This window comes from Chlorocebus sabaeus, chromosome 20 (genome assembly GCF_047675955.1).
Source record: "Chlorocebus sabaeus isolate Y175 chromosome 20, mChlSab1.0.hap1, whole genome shotgun sequence".
Taxonomy (NCBI): domain Eukaryota; kingdom Metazoa; phylum Chordata; class Mammalia; order Primates; family Cercopithecidae; genus Chlorocebus; species Chlorocebus sabaeus.
In genome coordinates this window covers 95,997,067-96,019,562 of record NC_132923.1, presented here as the reverse complement: position 1 = coordinate 96,019,562, position 22,496 = coordinate 95,997,067, and the positions used below count along the sequence as shown (strand labels likewise).

Genomic DNA, 22,496 nt, shown 5'->3' with positions numbered 1-22,496 from the left:
TTCGAAACCAAAAATAAGAGACAACTGAGATTAGTAACATCATCACTAAAATCATCGATCCATCCATCCATCCATCCATCCATCCATCCATCCATCCATCCACGCACCCACCCACCTACCCTCCTACCCATCTTGCATATTCTGAATATTTCCCAAAAGACTTACTACGATATAAGGCACCACAGGAGGGAAAAAAAAGAAAAAGATTAGGTTCTTGACCTTGAGGAGCTTATATTCTACAAGGACTGAAGTCAGTGGAAGCTAATAAACAAGCAAAACAAACCAACAGACAAACAAACTAGCCCTAGGGAGGAATTAATGAGATTGAGATGGAATGCCCAGGGAGAACTGGGTATCATCTCTATACTGGAACTCAGGGAGGAGAATCAGAGAAATCTCCTGACAGTTAAGAAATGAGTGGAGGAGGTGATGCTAAAAGGGGCCCTAGAGAAGCTGCTGACAGAAGTCTTTTTTTTTTTTTTTCATATCAATGCCTTCCTTAGGGAAGATACACATGAAAAACAGGCCATGACTAAGAGGTAGTACTTTCAGTAACAGTGCTCAGTGAAGCTGACTCAGCTGTCTTTTCCAATACTAGAATACTAGAAGTGTTGTGTCCCTCAGGAAATGTGGGAAAGAGTGAATATATGCTAGGGAACCAGTGACTTTGGAAGTAGATCTAAGGACCAATCTCTGTAGGTTTTGCCATTTACTAGCCATGTGATCTTAGAAAAATCATTTTACATCTGTAAGTCTCAATTTACTATAAAATAACATTAACACTAGTTATCGCTTAGGGTTTTGTGAAAATCATGGGATATGTATGTATTGGCATTTAATACAGAGTCTGATAGTTAGTAGGTATTCAATTTTTTTTGAAGAGATACAGATAGCAAAAAATACATTCAACCTGAAAAAGCTGATTAAAAGAAAAAAAAAAAACACATTTACAGAGTTAATTTGTGCTTTCTGTCCACATGATGGACATCTACTTTGGAAAGGTTAACAAAGAGCAGTTTCTTCCATGTACACTAGACCAGAATCTCCTCAAATATGAGTAACTTTCAAAGTTAAAATTTGTTTCCTATCCTCCACAATCCTATCTTTAATGTTACCAACTCTCAGGTAAGTAGCAAGTAGGGATGATGATCTAGGAAATTCCTCTTACAAGCATATACAAGATAGAGAAGAGGGCCAGATATGCCCCTTTCCAAGAGAGATGGGTATGGATGAATGACCGCCCCTGCCCCCCTCCCCCCACCCACCTTATTTTTTTGAGATGGAGTCTTGTTCTGTTGCCCAGTCTGGAGTAGAGTGGTACGATCTCCGCTCACTGCAAGCTCCCCCTGCCAGGTTCATGCCATTCTCCTACCTCAGCCTCCAGAGTAGCTGGAACTACAGGTGCCCGCCACCACGCCTGGCTAATTTTTTGTATTTTTAGTAGAGATGGGGTTTCACCCTGTTAGCCAGGATGGTTTCAATCTCCTGACCTTGTGATCCACCCGCCTCGGCCTCCCAAAGTGCTGGGATTACAGGTATGAGCCACCGCGCCTGGCCGAATGACCCCTTTATAATCCCTTATCCCTTTCTGGGAAACCCACATTTTACCTACCTTGCTGCCAGGTTTGGGACCTCTCTTCTTTGGGAATTTCAAAGGTTCAGCTGTCTTGGATGGGGCAGAGATGGGATGGGAAATTAGGGTCTTGGGTGTCCGGCCCCGCTTCTTTCCTGGTTTACGCCCCCTCTGCCCTGGTTGATGTTCCAAGACAGTTTTGGTGCTGCTGTGGATGCTGGGCTTCTCAGTATTCACATCCGAGGCAGGATAGGGATTCTTTGGAATCACAACTGCAAGAAAAAGACTCATTCTATCACCCTCCCTCCCCTCTGCATTCTCATCCCAGCCAGAAGGAAAAAAGGACTTGCCACTTCTGCTCAGGTAGTTTTGTTCCAAGAAGCTGGTTTCCTGGCATTTGACCTAAACATTTAGGAAATCTCTGAAGAAAACTGAATTTAGATTGGCTGGAATTGGAGGTTTTAAATTATTTCTGGCAGATGCAAAAAATATATTAATTTTTTCTTCCTAAGGCATCTTAGACAAGTATTGTGACCTAAGTCAAAGCTGAAGTATATAAATATTAACAGAATCATAGGCTCAGAGTTGAAAGGGCTCTTAGAAACCTATAATTCTCTCCTGCTAAGAATGAAGGCCTAAGGCTCAGAACAGGACACAATGCCCTCCCCAAGTTACATAGTGAGTTGGGGATAAGAACTGTTTTGAAATTGAGCCCTGATAACTATGCCAGGGATTTTCTACATCAATCTACTTGAAGTTTTAGTTTGACTATTGCAGTGAGGAGTAGAGGAACATGTGGAAATATAAATCTGATAGCATCTCTCCTTAAAATCCTTTGCTCTTAAAAACCTTTATTCCTCATTACCTTTAAGGTAAGGTCTAAATTCTTTATCCTGATTTCTAAGGACTTTTCTGACTCTGCCCATCTTGCTCTCCCATTATGACTAATGTCATTTCCTATCATCCCACCCCATGTTCTAGTAGCCCTATATGTTGAGCTATTATTTTTTATCAGACACATGTCAATACTAAATTTTCAGCACTCGAGCCAGGGCCACCTCCTTATTGAGGCCTTCTCTCACCATGTCCCAACTAAGTCAGTGCCCTCTCTTTACTCTCAAAGCATTCTGTAGACATCTATGTTACAGTACTTCTTAATTTTACTCCAGTTATTCATTTTTTCCTTAAACTGAGAATTTTTTGAGGTAAGAGATATCTAATTCATCCTACAAATAGTGAGCACTTACTGTAAGTTATACACTGTGCTAAGCCCTGGGGATAGAACAGTGAACAAATCAGACTTCCACTCTCATGGAGCATACCTCCTAGTGAGAGAGACAGAAAATTAAAAAAATAGCACAATATACAGTAAAATGTCAGGTAGTGCTAAGTGTTGTGATTAAAACTAACACAGGGTAAGGAAACAGAATTTTAAGGGAAGTCCTCTTTGAGAAGATGACATTTACACAGAGCTCCTGAAAGAGGTAAAGGCACAATGCCTTATGAAGATGTGAGAGGGTATAACAACAAGTGCAAAGATTATGAGACAGGAACATGTTAGTGTGTTTGAGAAATGGAAAGGAGGTCAGTAGAGCTGTAATTGAGTGAGCAAAGGGGAGGGTAGAGAGAAATTAGGTTAGAGAGTGAGTAGCAGTAAATTTGTGTAGGACTGTAGCCTGTGAAAATGAACTGAACTTATTCTAAATATAAAGGGAAGCCACTGGAAGGTTTTGAGCAGGGAGGGACAAGATATACTTAAATGGACCACTCCGACTGCTTTGTGAGAGGGACTAGAGTAGAATTAGGAAGACCAGTTAATAAACTATTATATAGGGCAGGTAGAAGATAATACTTCCTAGGCCTCCAGGTAGGAAGTGATAGTTGTGGTAGTACAATGTTAACGATGTAACAACTAGAAAAAGTCAGAGTAATTATTTAAAGACAGCACAGAGCTGTTATGAGGATTAGATGAACTGGAATTCCAGGGGATGGCCTCTGAGGTAGTTGATACTGTTTTCTTTCCTGAGGGCATCTGCTAATTTTGGCATAAACTAAGGATCAGGCTTGGCATGTGGTGAGGGGCTCCCGTGGAAGAAAGAGAAATGAGAGCTGCTGTGACAAACTGGAAACTTAAGGAGCCCCTTCATGTGGCCAGTTTTTCTCACTGGGTATTTGCTGAATTTTGGGTCAGCACACTGGAACTTTAAAGCTTTTAAAAGGCAGAATAAAATCTCCTATAATCTTGTGGTTTTAGGAGACAAGGTTCCACTAGAAGTAGGTGGTATACCCCAAACACATGGCTGATCTCCTCTTAAAGGTATTTCAAAACTATAAAGGGTAAAAGGTAATAAAACTAAGCCCCAGACCTCTCAAGGGTAGGACAATCTCCTGCAGTGTTTCAGGGCTAAGAAGATATAAATTAGGTTCTCAATCCATGTCCAAAAAACAAGGATAAACCCTAGGCACAATCCAGATGTAGTCTAACTCAATCCATAATTAGATTGAGGTGATCAGGTCCTATCCTATTAGTCTACCAGAGGAAAGGAAGAATTCTTTCTCATGGAAGATACCAGTTGGAGCCTCAACAGTTCTTTTAATATAAAATGTTTGGCATACTACAAAAATTATTAGACACAACACAGTCAAAACAGTGTGATGAGTAATCAAGAGAAAATATAGGCAATAGAAAGAGACCCATATATTATCCAAATAATGGAACAAACACACAGATTTTTAAAAAAATAATAATTAAGATGTTAAAATGTAAAAAGATGAACAAAATATAAGATAGATAGTACCCACAGAAATATCTATAGAAAAATTAAATGGACATATTATAACTAAAAAATACAGTATTAGGAAGAACTCATTGCATAGATTTAAGGGCAGACAAGAGCCAACCGAAAGGATTGATAAACTTGATGAAAAAATAGAAAACATCCAAAATAAAGTACAGTGAGAAAATATGAAAAAATATTTTAGAGCATTAGAGATAAGTAGACACAGTCAATAGGTCCAAAATATGAGTGGCTGCAACCCCAGAGGGAGAAGACAGATAGAATGAAGAAAAAGCAATACATCAAAAGATAGCAGCAGAGACTTTATCTCTAACTAATGAAAGACATCAACCCACAGATTCAGTATGCTTATGGATTCCGCAATCCATAGTAGGAAAAATGCAAAGAAAACTATGCCAAAACACATAATTGTCAAACTGCTGAAAATACAAAAGATGAAATACAGATGAAATAAAAGACAGGGAGGAAATACAAAGATACATTTTAAAAAGCAGTCAGAGAGAAAAACAGCATTACAGGAGCAACAATAAGAGTGATAGCTGTCTCTTCAATAAAACTGTGTAAGCAAGAAGCAGTAGAATAGTATCTTTAAAGGGCTAAAAGAAACAGACTACCAAAGATAGAATTATACACCCAGTGAAAATATCCTTCAGAAATAAAGGTAAAATAATGAGATTTTTCAGATAATCAAAGCTGAGAGAATCTGTCACCAGCAGACCTAACTATGGAAAATGAAAAGGAAGTTCTTCAGGCTGAAGGAAAGTAATTCCAGATGGAAACATGAAACTACAGGAAGGATAAAGAACATAAGAAAGGGTAAACATGTGAGTTGATACAAAAGGATACTGATTATTTAAAACAATAAAAATGGCTTGTGCCATTTATAACATATGTATTAATAAGTTATATGACAGCAATAGCACAGAGGATGAAAGTGAAGAGTAAATGGAGCCAAATTTTGGTATGAATTTTACATTATTTGGGAGTGTTTAGAGCACTTAAGGTAGATTTTAATAAGTCCAATATGCATATTTGCATAGGGCAATTAATTAAAGAATTATCAGTGATAAGAATGTATTACTAAAAAGCTAAGGGGAGAGAAGTAGAATAATAAAACATACTTGATTAATCCAAAAGAAGGCAAGAACAGAGGAATAAAGAAATAAGGAAGAACTTGGACAAATAGAAAACAAAAAAGCAAAATGCAAAATGTTGACTTAAACCCAAATAAATAATTATATTAAATAAAGGTGGATTAAGTAAAACAATCGGTAGGAATAAATAAACAAACCAGACCAAAAAAAGAAACCCCAGAACTCAGTTATATTTGTTTATAAGAGGGCCCCGAGATACAAAGACACTCAAAATATAAAAACACAGGAAGATAAAAGCAAACAGATGAAAATAATATACTCTATAAACACTAACCAAAAGAAAACTAATAACATGAATAACCAATTAACCAACCAACCTACCTGATACATATACCTAATAAATATAGAATATGCAGAGACAGTTTCATCATAGATCCATCAGACATTGGGAAGAGAACAGGATAGTATAAATAACTTTATGCCAATAAATACGAAAATTGAGATAAAACGCTGCACAAGACCAGCCTGGGCAACACTGTGAGACCCCATCTCTACAAAAACAAATGGTTACTCAAGAGGATCACTTGAGCCCAGTTCGAGGTTGCAGTGAGCTATATTGCACCGCTGCACTTGAGCCTGGATTATAGAGTGGATACCTCATCTCTTAAAAAACAAAATAAAGCAAAAAACACCACTGACACAAGAAAAAACAGAATATGAAAAGCCTCATATATAATAAAAAAATTGCAACTGCAATTAAAAATCTTTCCACAAAGAAAATCCCAGGCCTAAATGGCTTCACTGGTGAATTCTGGCAAATATTTAAAGAAGAAATAATAACAAATCTTGCCAAGTCTCTTTTGAAAAATAGAAGAGGGAACACTTCCCATTTCATTTTATAAGGCCAGCATAACCCCCATACCAAAACATGACAAAGATGTTACAAGAAAAAAAAACTAGACTAATAGCCCTCATGAACATAGATGCAAAATCTTTAACCAAGTATTTGTAAATTAAATCTAGCTCTCTCTATATATGTATATCAGATATATAATCCTATATATATATATCATATTATAACATGCAGGATAATATATCATAACTAAGTGGGATTTATTCCAGAAATACAAAGGTTGTTTAACAATGGAAAATACAATCAGCTGAACACATACATTCACTAAATGAAAGAGAAAGCCCATATATCATCTCAATAGATGAAGAAAAAGCATTTGACAAAATTCAACACCCATTCATGATAAAAATTATCAATAAACTAGGAATAAAAGAGAATTTCCTTAGTCTAGATAAAGCCATCTATACAAATAACTATAACCAATAGCATTCTTAATGGTGAAATATTGAACACTTCTTATTGAATTATGGGATAAAACAAAATAACTACTATCACCACTTCTATTCAACATTGTATTGGAGGTCAATGCAATAAGGAAACGAAAAGAAATAAAATCTATAAATATAGATTGTAAGGGAAGAAGTACTTGTACACAACATGATTGTTTATGTAAATATTCCTCCCTACAAGTCTACAAATCTATTAAAATAAAAAAATGAATTTGGAAAGCTCACTAGATATAAATCTAGTATGTAAAAATCTAATGTATTTCTCTAAATAGCAATAATTTGAAAATTATTTAAAAATACACAAAATACTTGATGTTATTTGAACATCAAGTATTCAGTGAAAGATGGGCAAGACATCTGCACTGAAAACTATAAAACATTGATAGGAGAAATTAAAGAAGATCTAGATACCACATGACCATGAAGGGATGTTACATTCATAGATTGAAAGCGTTACTACTGTTAGGTGTCAACTCTCATCAAACTGATCTAGAGTCAATGCAATTCCAATGAAAATCTCAGCAGTTTCTAAAAAATGTGTGGTGTATGTATACAAATTGACAATTTAATTCTAAATTTTAATAGGAAATGCAAAGTCAATCTTCATGAATAACAGCAAAGCTGGAGAATGTGAATCATCAAATAGCAAGATTCATTATAAAGTTACAGTAATTTACACATATATTATTGGTTGGGCTTGGTGTCTCATGCCTATAACCCCAGCACTCTGGGAGACTGAGGCAGGAGGACTGCTTGAGGCCAGGAGTTTGAGACCAGCCTTGCAACATAGCATGACTCAGTCTCTACAAAATTTTTTTAAAAAATTAGCTGGGCATGGTGGCGCACACCTGTAGTCCCAGTGACTCTGGATGCTGAGGTGGGAGGATTACTTAAGCCCTGGAGGTTATGGCTGCATCGAGCCATGATGGTGTCACTGCACTCTAGTGTACGTGACAGAACAGGACTGTCTTAAAAAAAAAAAAAAAGACATATATTATTGGTGCAAGGGTAGATGAATGAATCAACAGAGCAAAATAGAGAGTTCCAAAATTAACTACACATATATAGTCATCTGACTTATGATAAATGTGCCCTTGCAATTCTGTGGAGAGAAAAAATAGTCTTTTCAATAAAATTGTGGTGAGTCAAATAGGTATCCATATGGAAAAAAATTAAACTTGAATTCTATTTCACACCAGATACGAAAATTAATGTGAAGGCTAAAACATCTAATTTCTAGAAGACGACAAATGAGAATACCTTCAAAACTATGGGGGCAGACAAAGATTTATTAAAACAGGACACAAAAAGCATTAATTATCAAAGACTGAAGATTGATATATATGACCTCATTAAAACAAAATATTTCTCTTAAAGGACAATATTAAGAAAATGAAAAAAATCCAGGAAGTGGGAAAAGATACACAAAACACATACATAAGAAAAATAATATCCCGAATATATAAAGAATGCCCAAAAATCAATAATGAAGACTGGGCAATTTAAAAAATGGATAAGACTTGATGAAGCACTTCACAAAAATGAGTATAATGGCAAATAAGCATACAAAAAGTTTTTGAATACTATTAGTAATACAGAAATGTAAATTAAAACTATGGGACACTATATCCCACCAAAACTGCTAAAATTTAAAGGACTGACAATATTGGTGAGGATGTGAAGCAACTAGAATTCAACATTGCTGGTGGGAACGTAAATCATTTTGACAAATTGCTTAGCTGTATATCCTATGACCCAACAATTCCACATCTCAGTATATACCCAAGAGAAGTGAGTGATATGACCACCAAAAGCCATGTGCTAGAATATTCACCATTGCATTTTTCATAAGAGGCAAAACTAGAAACAACCTAAAGGCCCAACAGATTTTTAAAATGTGGTATATTCATAAACAGGAATATTACAGAGAAATTAAAAAGAACAATTATTGTATGCAGCAACATGAATCTCACAGAAATGATGTTAGACAAAAGAAGCCAGAGTATGTATTTTATAATTATCTTTATATGAAGTCTGAAAACAGAAAAACTAATCTGTAGTGATAGTTTGAGGGGTTGGGCAGGTGGGTTGGGCAGGTGGGGTTGGGCAGGTGGGGTTTCAACCAAAAGGAAGAATAAGTGAGTCTTCTGGGGGTGTTGGAAATGAATCCAGCACCCTCTTATATCAATATAAAATAAACACAAACAAAAAAGACAAAAGATAGTGATGAACTGAAATCTTTGAAGAGAGTAATATTATTGGAGAAGATGAGAATTAGTTAGATTCAGAACACACTGGAAGAAAGAGCTGACATGACTGGATGTCAGTGAAAGAAAATTAGCAAAGACAAAACACAAAAGTATAAAATCATATCCAATGAAATAGAGGAGGGCTGGGCATGGTGGCTCACATCTGTAATCCCAGTACCTTGGGAGGCAAGAGGATCACTTGAGGCCAGGAGTTCGAGACCAGCTCGGGCAACATAGCGAGATCCTGTCTCTAGAAATTTTTTTTTTTAAATTAGCCAGAAGCGATGGCATGCACCTGTGGTCCCAGCTACTCAGAAGGCTGAGGTGGGAGGATCACTTGAGCCCAGGAGTTCAAGGCTGCAGCGAGCTGTGATCACACCACTGCATTACAGCCTGGGTGACAGTGAGACCCTGTTTGTATTAAAAAAATTTTTTTTTTAAAGAAAGAGAGGTGTCATAGATGATCCAATATTATTGGCTTAAGCAATTTGGAGGAAAATGATGCCATTTACTGGGATGTTAAACATTGGGGAAGAGAACCAACAGTTCAGTTTTTAAACATGTTTCTTATGAGATACTTGTTAGATATGGAGATACTTGTTAATCCATTTTCACACTGCTATAAAGACATACCTGAGACTTGTTAATTTATAAAGAGGTTTAATTGACTCACAGTTCCGTAATTGACTCACAGTTCTGCAGGACTGGGGAGGTCTCAAGTAACTTACAATCATGGTGGAAGGGGAAGAAGCGTGTCTTACATGGTGGTAGATGAGAGAGTGAGTGGCGAGCGAAGGGGGAAGAGCCCCTTATAAAATGACCAGATCTTGTGAGAACTCACTATCACGAGACCAGCATGGGGGAACTGGCCCCATGATCTAATTACCTCCTACCAGGTCTCTTTTTTTAAATGGCTTTATGCAGTTATCTTTAATCAGTTAAAATAAAAGTGTAAATGTGTATATTATCTTTTATTTACCTATGTGATGACCTTAAATCAGTGCTCATTATTTCTTTGTGTGCATTCAAGCTACAATCTGGTGTCACTTTTCAGCCTAAAGAACTTTAGTATTAGGAAAGTCTGCTAGCAACACATGCTTTCAGTCTTTACCTGCATTTGTCTTTTTTCACCTGTACTTTGAGAGAGAATATGTTGGATATAAAATTCTCTGTTGACTGGTGTTCTTTGTTGTTCTTGTTTTTTGTTTTCTTTTAGTACTTTGAATGTCATCCCACTGCCTTCTGGTCTTGTTTCTGATCATAAGTAAGCCAGTAGTCATGTTGAGGATCTCATTTATATGATGAATCATTTTTCTCTTGCTATTTTCAAGGTTTTCTCTTTGTTCTTGGCTTCTGACAATTTGACTATGGGGTAGCTCTCTGAGACATGTTTAATAATTTTTTTTTTTATTATTTCTATAGGCTATTGGGGAACAGGTGGTGTTTGGTTACATAAGTTCTTTAGTGGTGATTTACAATATTTTGGTGCAACCATTACCCAAGCAGTATACGCTGCACTGTATTTGTACAATCTTTTATCCCTCATCCTCTTCCCACCCTTTACCCCTGAGTCTCCAAAGTCCATTGTGTTATTCTTATGCCTTTGCATCCTCATAGCTTAGCTCCCGCTCCCACTTATAAGTGAGAAATTATGTCTAGTTTTCCATTCCTGAGTTACTCCACTCAGAGTAATAGTCTCCAATCTCATCCAGGTCTCTGCAAATGCCATTAATTCCATTTTATGGCTGAGTAGTATTCCATTATATATATATATATCAGTTTCTTTTTTTTTTTTTTTTTTTTTAAAGATAGAGTCTTGCTCTGACACCAGGCTGGAGTGCAGTGGCGTGATCTTGGCTCATGGCAACCTCCACCTCCTGGGTTCAAGCGATTCTCCTGCCTCGGCCTCCTGAGTAGCTGGGACTACAGGTGTGTGCCACCATGCCTGGCTAATTTTTTGTATTTTTAGTAGAGATGGGGTTTCACCATATTAGCCAGGATGGTCTTGATCTCCTGACCTCGTGATCCACCTGCCTCGGCCTCCCAAGTGCTGGGATTACAGGCGTGAGTCACGGCACCTGGCCCTATATCACAGTTTCTTTATTCGCTCATTGATTGATGGGCATTTGGGTTGGTTCCACGTTTTTGCAACTTTGAACTGTGTTGCTATAAACATGTGTGTGCCAGTATCTTTCTTGTATAATGACTTCTATTCCTCTGGGTAGATATCCAGTAGTGGGATTGCTGGATTAAATGGTAGTTCTACTTATAGTTCTTTAAGGAATCTCCACACTGTTTTCCATAGTGATTGTACTAGTTTACATTCCCACCAGCAGTGTAGAAGTGTTCCCTGTTCACTACATCCATGCCAACATCTACTATTTTTTGATTATGGCCATTCTTGCAGGAGTAAGGTGGTATCGCACTGTAGTTTTGATTTGCATTTCCCTGATCATTAGTGACGCTGAACATTTTTTCATGTATTTGTTGCCTATTTATAAATCTTCTTTTGAGAATTGTGTATTTATGTCCTTAGCCCACTTTTTGATGGTATTGTTTGCTTTTTTCTTTTTGATTTGAGTTCACTGTGGATTTTGGATATTAGTCCTCTGTCAGATGTACAGATTGTGAAGATTTTTTCCCACTCTGTGGGTTGTCTGTTTACTCTGCTGACTGTTCCTTTTGCCATGCAAAAGCTTGTTAGTTTAAGAAGTCCCAGCAATTTATCTTTATTTTTATTGCATTGGCTTTTGGTTCTTAGTCATGAACTTCCTGCCTAAGCCAATGTCTAGAAGGGGTTTTCGAATGTTATCTTCTAAAATTTTTATAGTTTCAGGTCTTAGATTTAAGTCCTTAATCCATTTTCAGTTGATTTTTGTATAAGGTGAGAGATGAGGATCTGGTTTCATTCTCCTACATGTGGCTAGCCAATTATCCCAGCACCATATGTTGAAAAGGGTGTCCTTTCCCCACTTTATGTTTTTGTTTGCTTTGTCAAAGATCAGTTGGCTCTAAGTATTTGGATTTATTTCTGGGTTCCCTATTCTGTTCCATTGGTCTATGTCCCTATTTTTATACCAGTACCATGCTGTTTTGGTGACTATGGCCTTATAGTATAGTTTGAAATTAGGTAATGTAATGCCTCCAGATTTGTTCTTTTTGCTTAAGTCTTGCTTGGATATGTGGGCTCTTTTTTGGTTCCATATGAATTTTAGAATTGTTTTTTCTAATTCTGTGAAGAATGATGGTGGTATTTTGATGGGAATTGCATTGGGTATTTGTAGATTGCTTTTGGCAGTATGCTCATTTTCACAATATTGACTCTACCCATCCATCAGCATGGGATGTGTTTCCATTTGTGTCGTCAATGATTTCTTTCAGCAGTGCTTTGTAGTTTTCCTTGTCTTTCACCTCCTTGTTAGGTATATTCCTAAGTATTTTATTTTATTTTGCAGCTATTGTAAAAGAGGTTGAGTACTTGATTTGATTCTCAACTTGGTCGCTGTTGGTGTACAGAAGAGCTACTGATTTGTGTACATTAATTTTGTACCTGGAAACTTTGCTGAATTATTTTTCAGTTGTAGGAGCTTTCTGGAGGAATCTTTAGGGGTTTTGAGGTAAATGATCCTATAGTCAGTAAACAGTGACAGTCTGACTTCCTCTTTACTGATATGGATGCCCTTTCTTTCTTTCTCTTGTCTGATTGCTCTGCCTAGGACTTCCAGTGCTATGTTGAAGAGAAGTGGTGAGAGTGGGCATCCTTTTCTTGTTTCAGTTCTCAGCGGGAATGTTTTCAACTTTTCCCTATTCAGTATTATGTTGGCTGTGGGCTTGTCATAGATGGCTTTTATTACATACATCTCTTGTATGCCAATTTTGCTGGGAGTTTTAATCATAAAAAGATACTAGATTTGTCGAATGCTTTTCCTGCATCTATTGAGATGATCATGTGATTTTTGTTAATTCTGTTTATGTGGCGTATCACATTTATTGACTCACATATGTTAAACCATCCCTGCATTGCTGTTATGAAACCTACTTGATCATGGTGGACTATCTTTTTGATATGTTGTTGGATTTGGTTAGCTAGTGCTTTGTTAAGAATTTTAGCATTTATGTTCATCAGGGATACTGGTTGGTCTGTAGTTTTCTTTTTTAGTTATATCCTTTCCTGGTTTTTGTATTAGGATGATTTTGGCTTCACAGAATGAATTAGGGAGGGTTCCCTCTTTTTCTATCTTGTGGAGTAGTGTCAATAGGATTCGCACCAATTCTGAATGTCTGGTAGAATTCTGCTGTGAATCCATCTGGTCGTGGACTTTTTTTGGCTGGTAATTTTTAAATTACCATTTTAATCTTGCTGCTTGTTACTGGTCTGTTCAGGGTACCTAATTCTTCCTGATTTAAGCTTGGAGGGTTGTATCTACCCAGGAATTTATCCATCTCTTCTAGGTTTTCTAGTTTATGTATATAAAGGTGTTCATAGTAGCCTTGAATGATCTTTTGTATTTCTGTGGTGTCAGCTGTAATATCTCCCGTTTTGTTTCTTACTGAACTTATTTGGATTTTCTCTCTTCTTGCTAATGGTCTATCAATTTTATTTATCTTTTCAAACAACCAGCTTTTTGTTTCATTTATTTATTTATTTTTTTGCAACACAATCTGGTTTATTCTGCCTTGGCAGGGTGGTCCTGAGAGTGGCAGATGCCACCCTGTCCTGGGCTGAGGGAGGCCCCAAGGGCCAGTTAAGGCCAATGGTGGCAGAAGTCGGGGGCTGCAGCCCCTGGAATACGGTGAAGCCAGGTCGAGGCCTGGAGGCAGTTGTGGTATGCTGGGGCAGGGTGAAAGGCAGTGCACTGGGACCAGGCCAGTGATATAGGGCTGAGGACCTAGGCCACATGGTCACATGACACAGAACATGAAACACAGGCACAGGGCTCACAGTAAGCACATGGACAAGTGGGCACAGGGTCACAGGCCAGATGCACACCCAGCCATGGCTGGGCCAGACATTGGGACACAGTGGTGGTGTCACACAGAGACCACAGGGAGGACACGGCACTATGGAACACATGGATTTGACGGCCACAATGCAGAGACCAGGCCACAGAGCTTGAGGGACATGGCAAGGGGCCTTTTGGCACTACTGCACTGAAATCATGTGAGACAAGGGTGGTGGGGCACTCTGGAGGTGCCTGGGGTGGTTCCTTTGAGGGCCTCTAGGCTTAGTATGTCTTCCACACTTTGTTGAGCAGTTTTACCACCTCATCACAGATGATAAACACTATGGCCACATTCAGGACAACCCAGCCCAGGCAGGAACAGTGCCCTTGTAGAGTGCCTTGAGCCCTCCTTCCTCAGGATCTGCAAGCCACAGTCCCATGTGTTCCAGTATTTGTGCACCTCCAGGCCCTGCATTTGGGTCTTAATCACGTCCAGAGGAGTGTTTCCAAAGTCACTGGCTGCACCCACAATAGCTCTGAAGACCCCAGTGATCAGCAGGTTCATGGGCTTGTTGAGGTTGTTCCCTCAGTACCAGTTGCACAGGGAGATCATGACAAAGAAGCAGATAGCCTGGTTTGAGCCCTGCTTCAGCATGGTGGCTATGAGGCCCTGGTACGTTCCCTTCAGCCCTTGTTCCCACACAATCTCCCTAACCGCATGGAAGAATCCTGTGTACTTGGGGTTTGGGGAGGTCTGGTTGTGGTTGAACTTCACCTTGATGGTCTCCATGGGGCACACGACTACCATGGCCCCTGCCATGCTGGCTCCTGGGCCACAGAGCAGCTCGTGCGTGCTGTCCAGCTGTCCCTGGGCATCCTGCATGTGGTTGCTGAGGAACGCAAACATTCCAAACCTGACGGCTGCTTTGGGGATGGAGCTGCAGAGGTGGGAGTTGAGGCCACAGTATAGGCCCAGGACACCATGGCTGTGGACCATCTGCTGCACGCAGTCCCCAGTGTCCCGGTACTGTGGCAGGTGCGAGTGTTCATCCAGATGCAGCTGTGTCTTCACGTATTGGTGGGGAAGGTGATGCAGATGTCAATGCCGCCCGCCAGGCCAACTGCCAGGATCGTCTCCCCCAGGTGTGTCAGTTTGGCCTTCCCGGACACAGGCTCAGCGGCCACCAGAGCACGCAGGGTGTGGCCATGGCGGGTGGGAGGTAGGGGCTCATTTATCTTTTGTACAGTTTATTTTGTTTCAACTTGATTTAGTTCTGCTCTGATCTTGGTTATTTCCTTTCTTCTGCTGGGTTTGGGTTTGTTCTTGTTTCTCTAGTTCCTTGAGGTATGACCTTAGATTGTCTGTGCTCTTTCAGACTTTTTGCTGTAGGCGTTTAGGGCTATGAACTTTCCTCTTAGCATCACTTTTGCTGTGTCCAGAGGTTTTGACAGGTTGTGTCACTATTGTCATTCAGTTCGAAGAATTATTTAATTTTCATCTTGATTTCATTTTTAACTCAATGATCATTCAAGAGCAGGTTATTGAATTTCCATGTATTTGTGTGGTTTTAAAGGTTCCTTCTGGAATTGATTTCCTGTTTTATTTAACTGTGGTCTGCGAGAGTGCTTGATATAATTTCAATTTTCTTAAATTTATTGAGGCTCGTTTTGTGGCCTCCCATATGCTCTATCTTGGAGAAAGTTCCATGTGCTGTGTATTCTGTGGCTATTGGATGGAATGTTCCATATATATTTGTTAAATCCATTTGTTTCAGGGTATAGTTTAAATCCATTGTTTCTTTCTTGACTTTCTGTCTTGATGACCCGTCTAGTGCTGTCAGTGGAGTACTGAAGTCCCCCACTATTACTGTGTTGCTGTCTATCTTATTTCTTAGGTCTATTAGTATTAGGCTGTTTTCACGCTGCTGATAAAGACATACCCAAGACTGGGAAGATAAAGAGGTTTAATTGGACTCACAGATCCTCATGGCTGGGGAGGCCTCAGAATCGTGGTGGAGGCGAAAGGCACTTCTTACATGGTGGTGCAAGAGAAAATGAGGAAGATGCAAAAGCGAAAACCCCCGATAAAACCATTAGATCTTGTGAGACTTATTCACTACCACAAGAACAGTATGGGGAAACCGCCCCCATGATTCAAATTATCTCCCACTGGGCCCCTCCCACAACACACAGGAATTATGGGAGTACAATTCAGGATGAGATTTGGGTGGGGACACAGATCCAAACTATATCATCCCACCCGAGGCCCTCCAAATCTCATGTCCTCACATTTCAAAACCAATCATGCCTTCCCAACAATCCCCCAAAGGCTTATCTCATTTCAGCATTAACCCAAAAGTCCACAGTCCAAAGTCTCATCTGAGACAAGGCAAGTCCATTCCACCTATGAGCCTATAAAATCAAAAGCAAGCTAGTTACTTCCTAGATACAATGGGGTACAGGTATTGGATAAACACAGCCATTCCAAATGGGAGAAACTGACCAAAACAAAGGGGTTACAGGGCCAATGCAAGTCTGAAATCCAGCAGGGCAGTCAAATTTTAAAGCTCCAAAATGATCTCCTTTGACTCCAGCTCTCACATCCAGGTCATGCTGATGCAAGAGGTGGGTTCCCATGGTCTTGGGCAGCTCCACCTCTGTGGTTTTGCAGGGTACAGCCTCCCTCCCAGCTGCGTTCATGGGCTGGCATTGAGTGTCTGTGTCTTTTCCAGGCAAACAGTGCAAGCTGTCGGTGGATCTACCATTCTGGAGTCTGGAGGACAGTGGCCCTCTTCTCACAGCTCCACTACGCAGTACCCCAGTAGGGACTCTGTGGCAGCTCTGACCCCCCATTTCTCTTCTGCACTTCTCTAGCAGAAGTTATCTATGAGTGCCCCACCCCTGCAGCAAACTTCTGTGTGGGCATTCAGGTGTTTCCATACATCTTCTGAAATCTAGCTGGAGGTTCCCATACCCCGATTCTTGACTTTTCTGTACTTGCAGGCTCAACACCACGTGGAAGCTGCCAAAGCTTGGGGCTTGCACTTCTGAAGTCATGGCTTGAGCTCTACATTGGCTCCTTTCAGCCATGGCTGGAGCAGCTAACACAGGGCACCAAGTCCCTAGGCTACACACAGCATGGGGACCCTGGGCTTGGGCCAGGAAACCATTTTCTCCTAGGCCTCTGGGCCTGTGAAGGGGAGGGGCTGGGATGAAGGGAGGGGAGGGACTGGGATGAAGGGAGGGGAGGGGCTGGGATGGGAGGGGCTGTTCTGAAGACCTCTGACATGGCCTGGAGACATTTTCCCCATTGTCTTGGGGATTAACATTTGGCTTCTCCTTACTTATGCAAATTTCTGCAGCAAGCTTGAATTTCTCCTCGAAAATGGGTTTTTCTTTTCTATCACATTGTCAAGCTGCAAATTTTCCAAACTTTTATGCTCTTCTTCCTTTATAAAGTGGAATGCCTTTAACAGCACCCGTCACCTCTTTTTTTTTTTTTTTTTTTTTTTTTTTGAGACAGAGTCTTGCTCTGTCACCCGGGCTGGATTGCAATGGCATGATCTTGGATCACTGCAACCTCTGCCTCCTGGGTTCAAGTGATTCTCCTGTCTCAGCCTCCCAAGTAGCTGGGACTACAGGCACGTGCCACCACGCCCAGCTTTGTATTTTTATTAGAGACAGGGTTTCACCATATCTGAGACCACCATATTGGCCAAGCTGGTCTCAAACCCCTGACCTTGTGGTCCGCCCGTCTCAGCCTCTCCAAAGTGCTGGGATTACAGGAGCAAGTCACTGTGCCCAGCCTCCAGGTCACCTCTTCCAAAGTGCTGGGATTACAGGCATAAGCCACTGCGCCCGGCCTCCAGGTCACCTCTTGGAATGCTTTGCTGCTTAGAAATTTTTCCACCAGATACCCTAAATCATCTCTCTCAAGTTCAAATTTCCACAAATCTCTAGGGCAGGGGCAAATTGCTGCCAGTCTCTTTGCTAAAACATAACAAGAGTCACCTTTGCTCCAGTTCCCAACAAGTTTCTCATTTTTATCTGAGACCACCTCAGCCTGGACCTTATTGTCCATATTGGTATCAGGTTTTTGGTGAAAGCCATGAAACAAGTTTCTAGGAAGTTCCAAAATTCCCCACATTTTCCTGTCTTCTTCTGAGCCCTTCAAACTGTTCCAACAGCTGCCTATTACCCAGTTCCAAAGTTGCTTCCATATTTTTGGGTATCTTTTCAGCAGCACCCCACACTACCGGTGCCAATTTACTGTATTAGTCCATCTTCACAGTGGTGATAAAGACATACCCGAGACTGGGAAGAAAATGAGGTTTACTGGCACTGACAGTTCCACATGGCTGGGGAGGCCTCAGAATCATGGTGGGAAGTGAAAGGCACTTATTACATGGCAGCAGCAAGAGAAAATGAGGAAGATGCAAAAGTGGAAACCGCTGATAAAATCATCAGATCTTGTGAGACTTGTTCACTACCATGAGAACATTATGGTGGAACTACCCCATGATTCAAATTATCTCCCACCAGGTCCCTCCCACAACATGTGGGAGTTATGGGAGTATAATTAAAGATGAGATTTGGGTGGAGGATATAGCCAAACCATATTAATTAGTAATTGTTTTATAAATTTGGAAGCTCCAAGTGTTAGGTACATGTATGTTTAGGATTATGATATTTTCCTGTTGGACAAGGCCTTTTATCATTATATAATGTCCCTCTTTGTCTTTTTTAACTGCTGTTGCTTTAAAGTTTGTTTTGTCTGATATAAGAATAGCTACTCCTGCTTGCTTTTGATGTCCATTTGCATGAAATGTCTTTTACAACCCTTTTACCTTAAGTTTGTTCAAGTCCTTATGTGTTAGGTGGGTCTCTTGAGGGCAGCAGATGTTTGGCTGGTGAATTCTTATCCATTCTGCAATTCTGTATATTTTAAGTAGAGCATTTAGACCATTTACATTCAATGTTAGTATTGAAATGTGAGGTACTATTCCATTGATAGTGCTATTTGTTGCCTGTATACCTTAGTTGTTTTGTTTTTATTTTTTAAATTGTATTTTTGTTTTATAGGTCCTGTGAGATTTGTGCTTTAAAGAGGTTGTTTTGATGTGTTTCCAGGATTTGTTTCAAGATTTAGAGCTCCTTTTAGCATTCTTGTAGTGGTGGCTTGGTAGTGGCAAATTCTCTCAGCATTTGTTTGTCTGAAAAAGACTGCATCTTTCCTTCATATATGAAGCTTAGTTTCACTGGATACACAGTTCTTGGCTAATAATTGTTTTGTTTGAGGAGGCTGAAGATAGGGCCCCAATCCCTTCTAACTTGTAGGGTTTCTGCTGAGAAATCTGCTGTTAATCTGATAGGTTCTCCTTTATAGGTTACCTGGTGCTTTTGTTTCACAGCTTTAAAGATTCTTTCCTTCATCCTAACTGTAGATAACATGATGACAGTGTGCGTAGGTGATGATCTTTTTGCGATGAATTTCCAAGGTGTTCTTTGTGCTTCTTGTACTTGGCTGCCTAAGTCTCTAGCAAGGCTGGGAAAGTTTTCCTTGATTATTCCCCCAAATATGTTCTCCAAAATTTTAGATTTCTCTTCTTCCTCAGGAACTCCAATTATTCTTAGGTTTGGTCATTTAACATAATCCTAGACTTCTCGGAGGCCTTGTTCATATTTTTTTCTTCTTCTTTGTTGGACTGGGTGAATTCAAAGACCTTGTCTTTGAGCTCTAAATTTCTTTCTTCTACTTGTTCAATTCTATTGCTGAGACTTCCCAGAGCATTTTGCATTTCTATAAGTGTGTCCATTGCTTACCCAAGTTTTGATTGTTTTTTTCTTTATCTATTTCCTTGAATATTTATCCCTTCACTTTTTGTATCATTTTTTGGATTTCCTTGCATTGGGCTTTGCCTTTCTCTGGTGCCTCCCTGATTATCTTAATAACTAACCTCCTGGATTCTTTTTCAGGTAAATCAGGGATTTCTTCTTGGTTTCGGTCCATTGCTGGTGAGCTAGTGTGATTTTTTGGGGGTGTTAAAGAACCTTGTTTTGTCAAATTACCAGAGTTGGTTTTCTGGTTCCTTCTCATTTGGGTAGGCTGTTAGAGGGAAGGTCTAGGGCTAAAGACTGTTGTTCAGATTATTTTGTCCCATGGGGTGTTCCCTTGTATGTAGTAATACCCCCCTTTTCCTATGTATGTGGCTTCCTGAAAGCCAAGCTGTAGTGATTGTTGTCTCTCTTCTAGATCTAGTCACCCAGCAAGTCTACCAGGCTCTGGGCTGGTACTGGGCGTTGTCTGCACAGAGTCCAGTGATGAGAACCATCTGAGGGTCCATCAGCCATGGATACCAGCACAGTATTTGGGTTGTCTCCCAGGTCCTGCAGGAGCAATCCGTTTCCTTCAGTGCATCTGTGGGTCCTCTCACAGGTTTCTGATTTATTACTGCAGTTGTTCTGGAGCAAAAATTCATGATGCGAGCCTCCATATGCTGCTCTGTCCATCTGAGTTGAAGTGCAATCTAGTCCTGCCTCCTGCCCACCATGATCCCCCCTCCACCACCAGGTCTGTCTCTTGACATGTGGGGATTACAATTTGAGATCAGATTTGGGTGCGAACACAAAGCCAAAACATATCAGATATCAAATATGGAGATGTTAATTAGGCAGCTGTATATATGAGCCTGGAATTCAAGGGAGAAGCTGGGACTGAAGACAGACAGAGAATTATCAGTATATAACTGGTATGTAAAGCCATCAGGCTAGATGAGAGCTCCTGGAGTTTGAGGACATAGTCATGAAAAAAGTTGTTCTTGAGATGTCTTACCATTCAGAAGTTGTAGAGAAGAGGATGATTCAGTAAAGGAGACTAAAAGGTGGCTCATAAATCCGGAAGAAAAAAAGAGTATGAGATCCTCAAAGTCAAGTGAAAAAAGTGTTTGAAGAAAGGTGGAAAGGCAGCATTTCAACTAAATGATCAAAGGTAACATTACCCAAAATGGGACATACTGACATGTATCTCCTGATGTGATATACCAAGAATAGCATAGCTTTTTAATTAAAAACCTTTTTTTTGGAGACAAGGTCTTGCAGTGTTGCCCAGGCTAGAGTGTAGTGGCAAGAACATAGCTCACTGCAACTTCTGAACTCTTGGGCTCAAGCAATGCTCCTGCCTCAGCCTCCCAAGCAGCAGGCACTACGACCGTGTGCCACTAGGCCTAGCTAATTAAATTTTTTTTTTCCAGAGATGGGGGTCTCGCTTTGTTGCCCAGGCTGGTCTTAAATTCCTGGATTCAAGCAATCCTCCTCCTGCCTCGGTCTCCCAAAGTGCTGAGATTACAGGCATAAGCCACCATGCCCAGCTGAGAATACCATATTAGTTATGTTGTACCTCTGTCAAAAATCAATAATCCTGAATCAGACAAACCAAAATTCAGGCACATTTAATATAACAACTGGCCTGTTGTGCTTCAAAAGTGTCAGTATCATGAAAAATAAAAAAGAGGAACTTTCCAGATTCAGAAGACTAAAATAACACAACTAATGCAACATAGAATCTGTATTGGAGTCTGAAGTTAAAAAAAAAATTACTTTGAAATTAGAATAATTGGCAAAATCTGAATAGTATTAGGTAATATGTGATGTCCAAGTGTTTGAGTTCAGAAAGACTCTCACACATTATCTAATAAATCTGAAGATGTATACACCCTATGACTTAGTAATTCCAATCTTAGGTGTAAACTCCAAAGAAATTCTTGCACATGTACACCACAGTATGTGTAAAAGAATGCTCATAGCAATGTTATTTGTAGTAACTGGAAACTTGGAATGACCCAAATGTTCACTATTGATGAAATAGATTTTTATTGGCTGGGTGTGGTGGCTCACATCTGTAATCCAAGCACTTTGGGAGGCCGAGGTGGGTCTATCACCTGAGGCCAGGAGTTCGAGACCAGCCTGACCAATATAGTGAAACCCCATCTCTACTAAAAATACAAAAATTAGCCGGGTGTGGTGGCAAGTGCGTGTAGTCCTAGCTACTTGGGAGGCTGAGACAAGAGAATTGCTTGAAACTGGGAGGTGGAAGTTGCAGTGAGCCGAGGTCGCGCCACTGCACTCCAGCCTGGATGACAGAGCAAGACTCTGTCTCAAAAAAAAAAACAAAAGATTTTAAAAATGTTATATAGTAACCTGCTCTCAAAGAGCGTGTTCTGGGTACTCCTGGGGGTCCTCAAAGTCCTTCTCAGGGTCTGTAAGGTCAAAACTATACACCTAATGATAATAGAACATTGTTTGCCTTTTCCACATTCATTCTCTCATAGTGGAGTTTTCCAGAAGCTACATGTAATGGCATCACTCTAACAAATAATGGGATGTATGCTTGTATATATATTTTTTACTTGAAATATACTTATTCATTACTACTTTTTTTTTTTTTTTTTTTTACAAAAAAGTTTTTCACATACTTTGAG

General features: G+C 39.9%; 1 protein-coding gene and 1 pseudogene across 27 annotated transcripts in view; both read right to left on the bottom strand.

Annotated features, from left to right (window-relative positions):
* The window catches only part of SCMH1 (Scm polycomb group protein homolog 1), a 225,838-nt gene that overhangs the window by 45,539 nt on the left and 157,803 nt on the right, over positions 1-22,496 (bottom strand). For 26 of the 27 annotated variants that reach the window (XR_012089692.1, XM_073007426.1, XM_073007428.1 and 23 more), the window contains one exon: positions 1,613-1,845. The exons of the other annotated variant lie outside the window; for it this stretch is intronic. Coding sequence is in view for 25 of the 26 variants with exons in the window: in XM_073007426.1 (XP_072863527.1) it covers positions 1,613-1,845 (233 nt within the window). In the remaining variant the exon portion in view is untranslated. The remainder of the gene's footprint in view (positions 1-1,612; positions 1,846-22,496) is intronic. 27 annotated transcript variants of the gene reach the window in all.
* LOC140709257 (tricarboxylate transport protein, mitochondrial pseudogene) lies at positions 11,502-17,518 on the bottom strand (annotated as a pseudogene).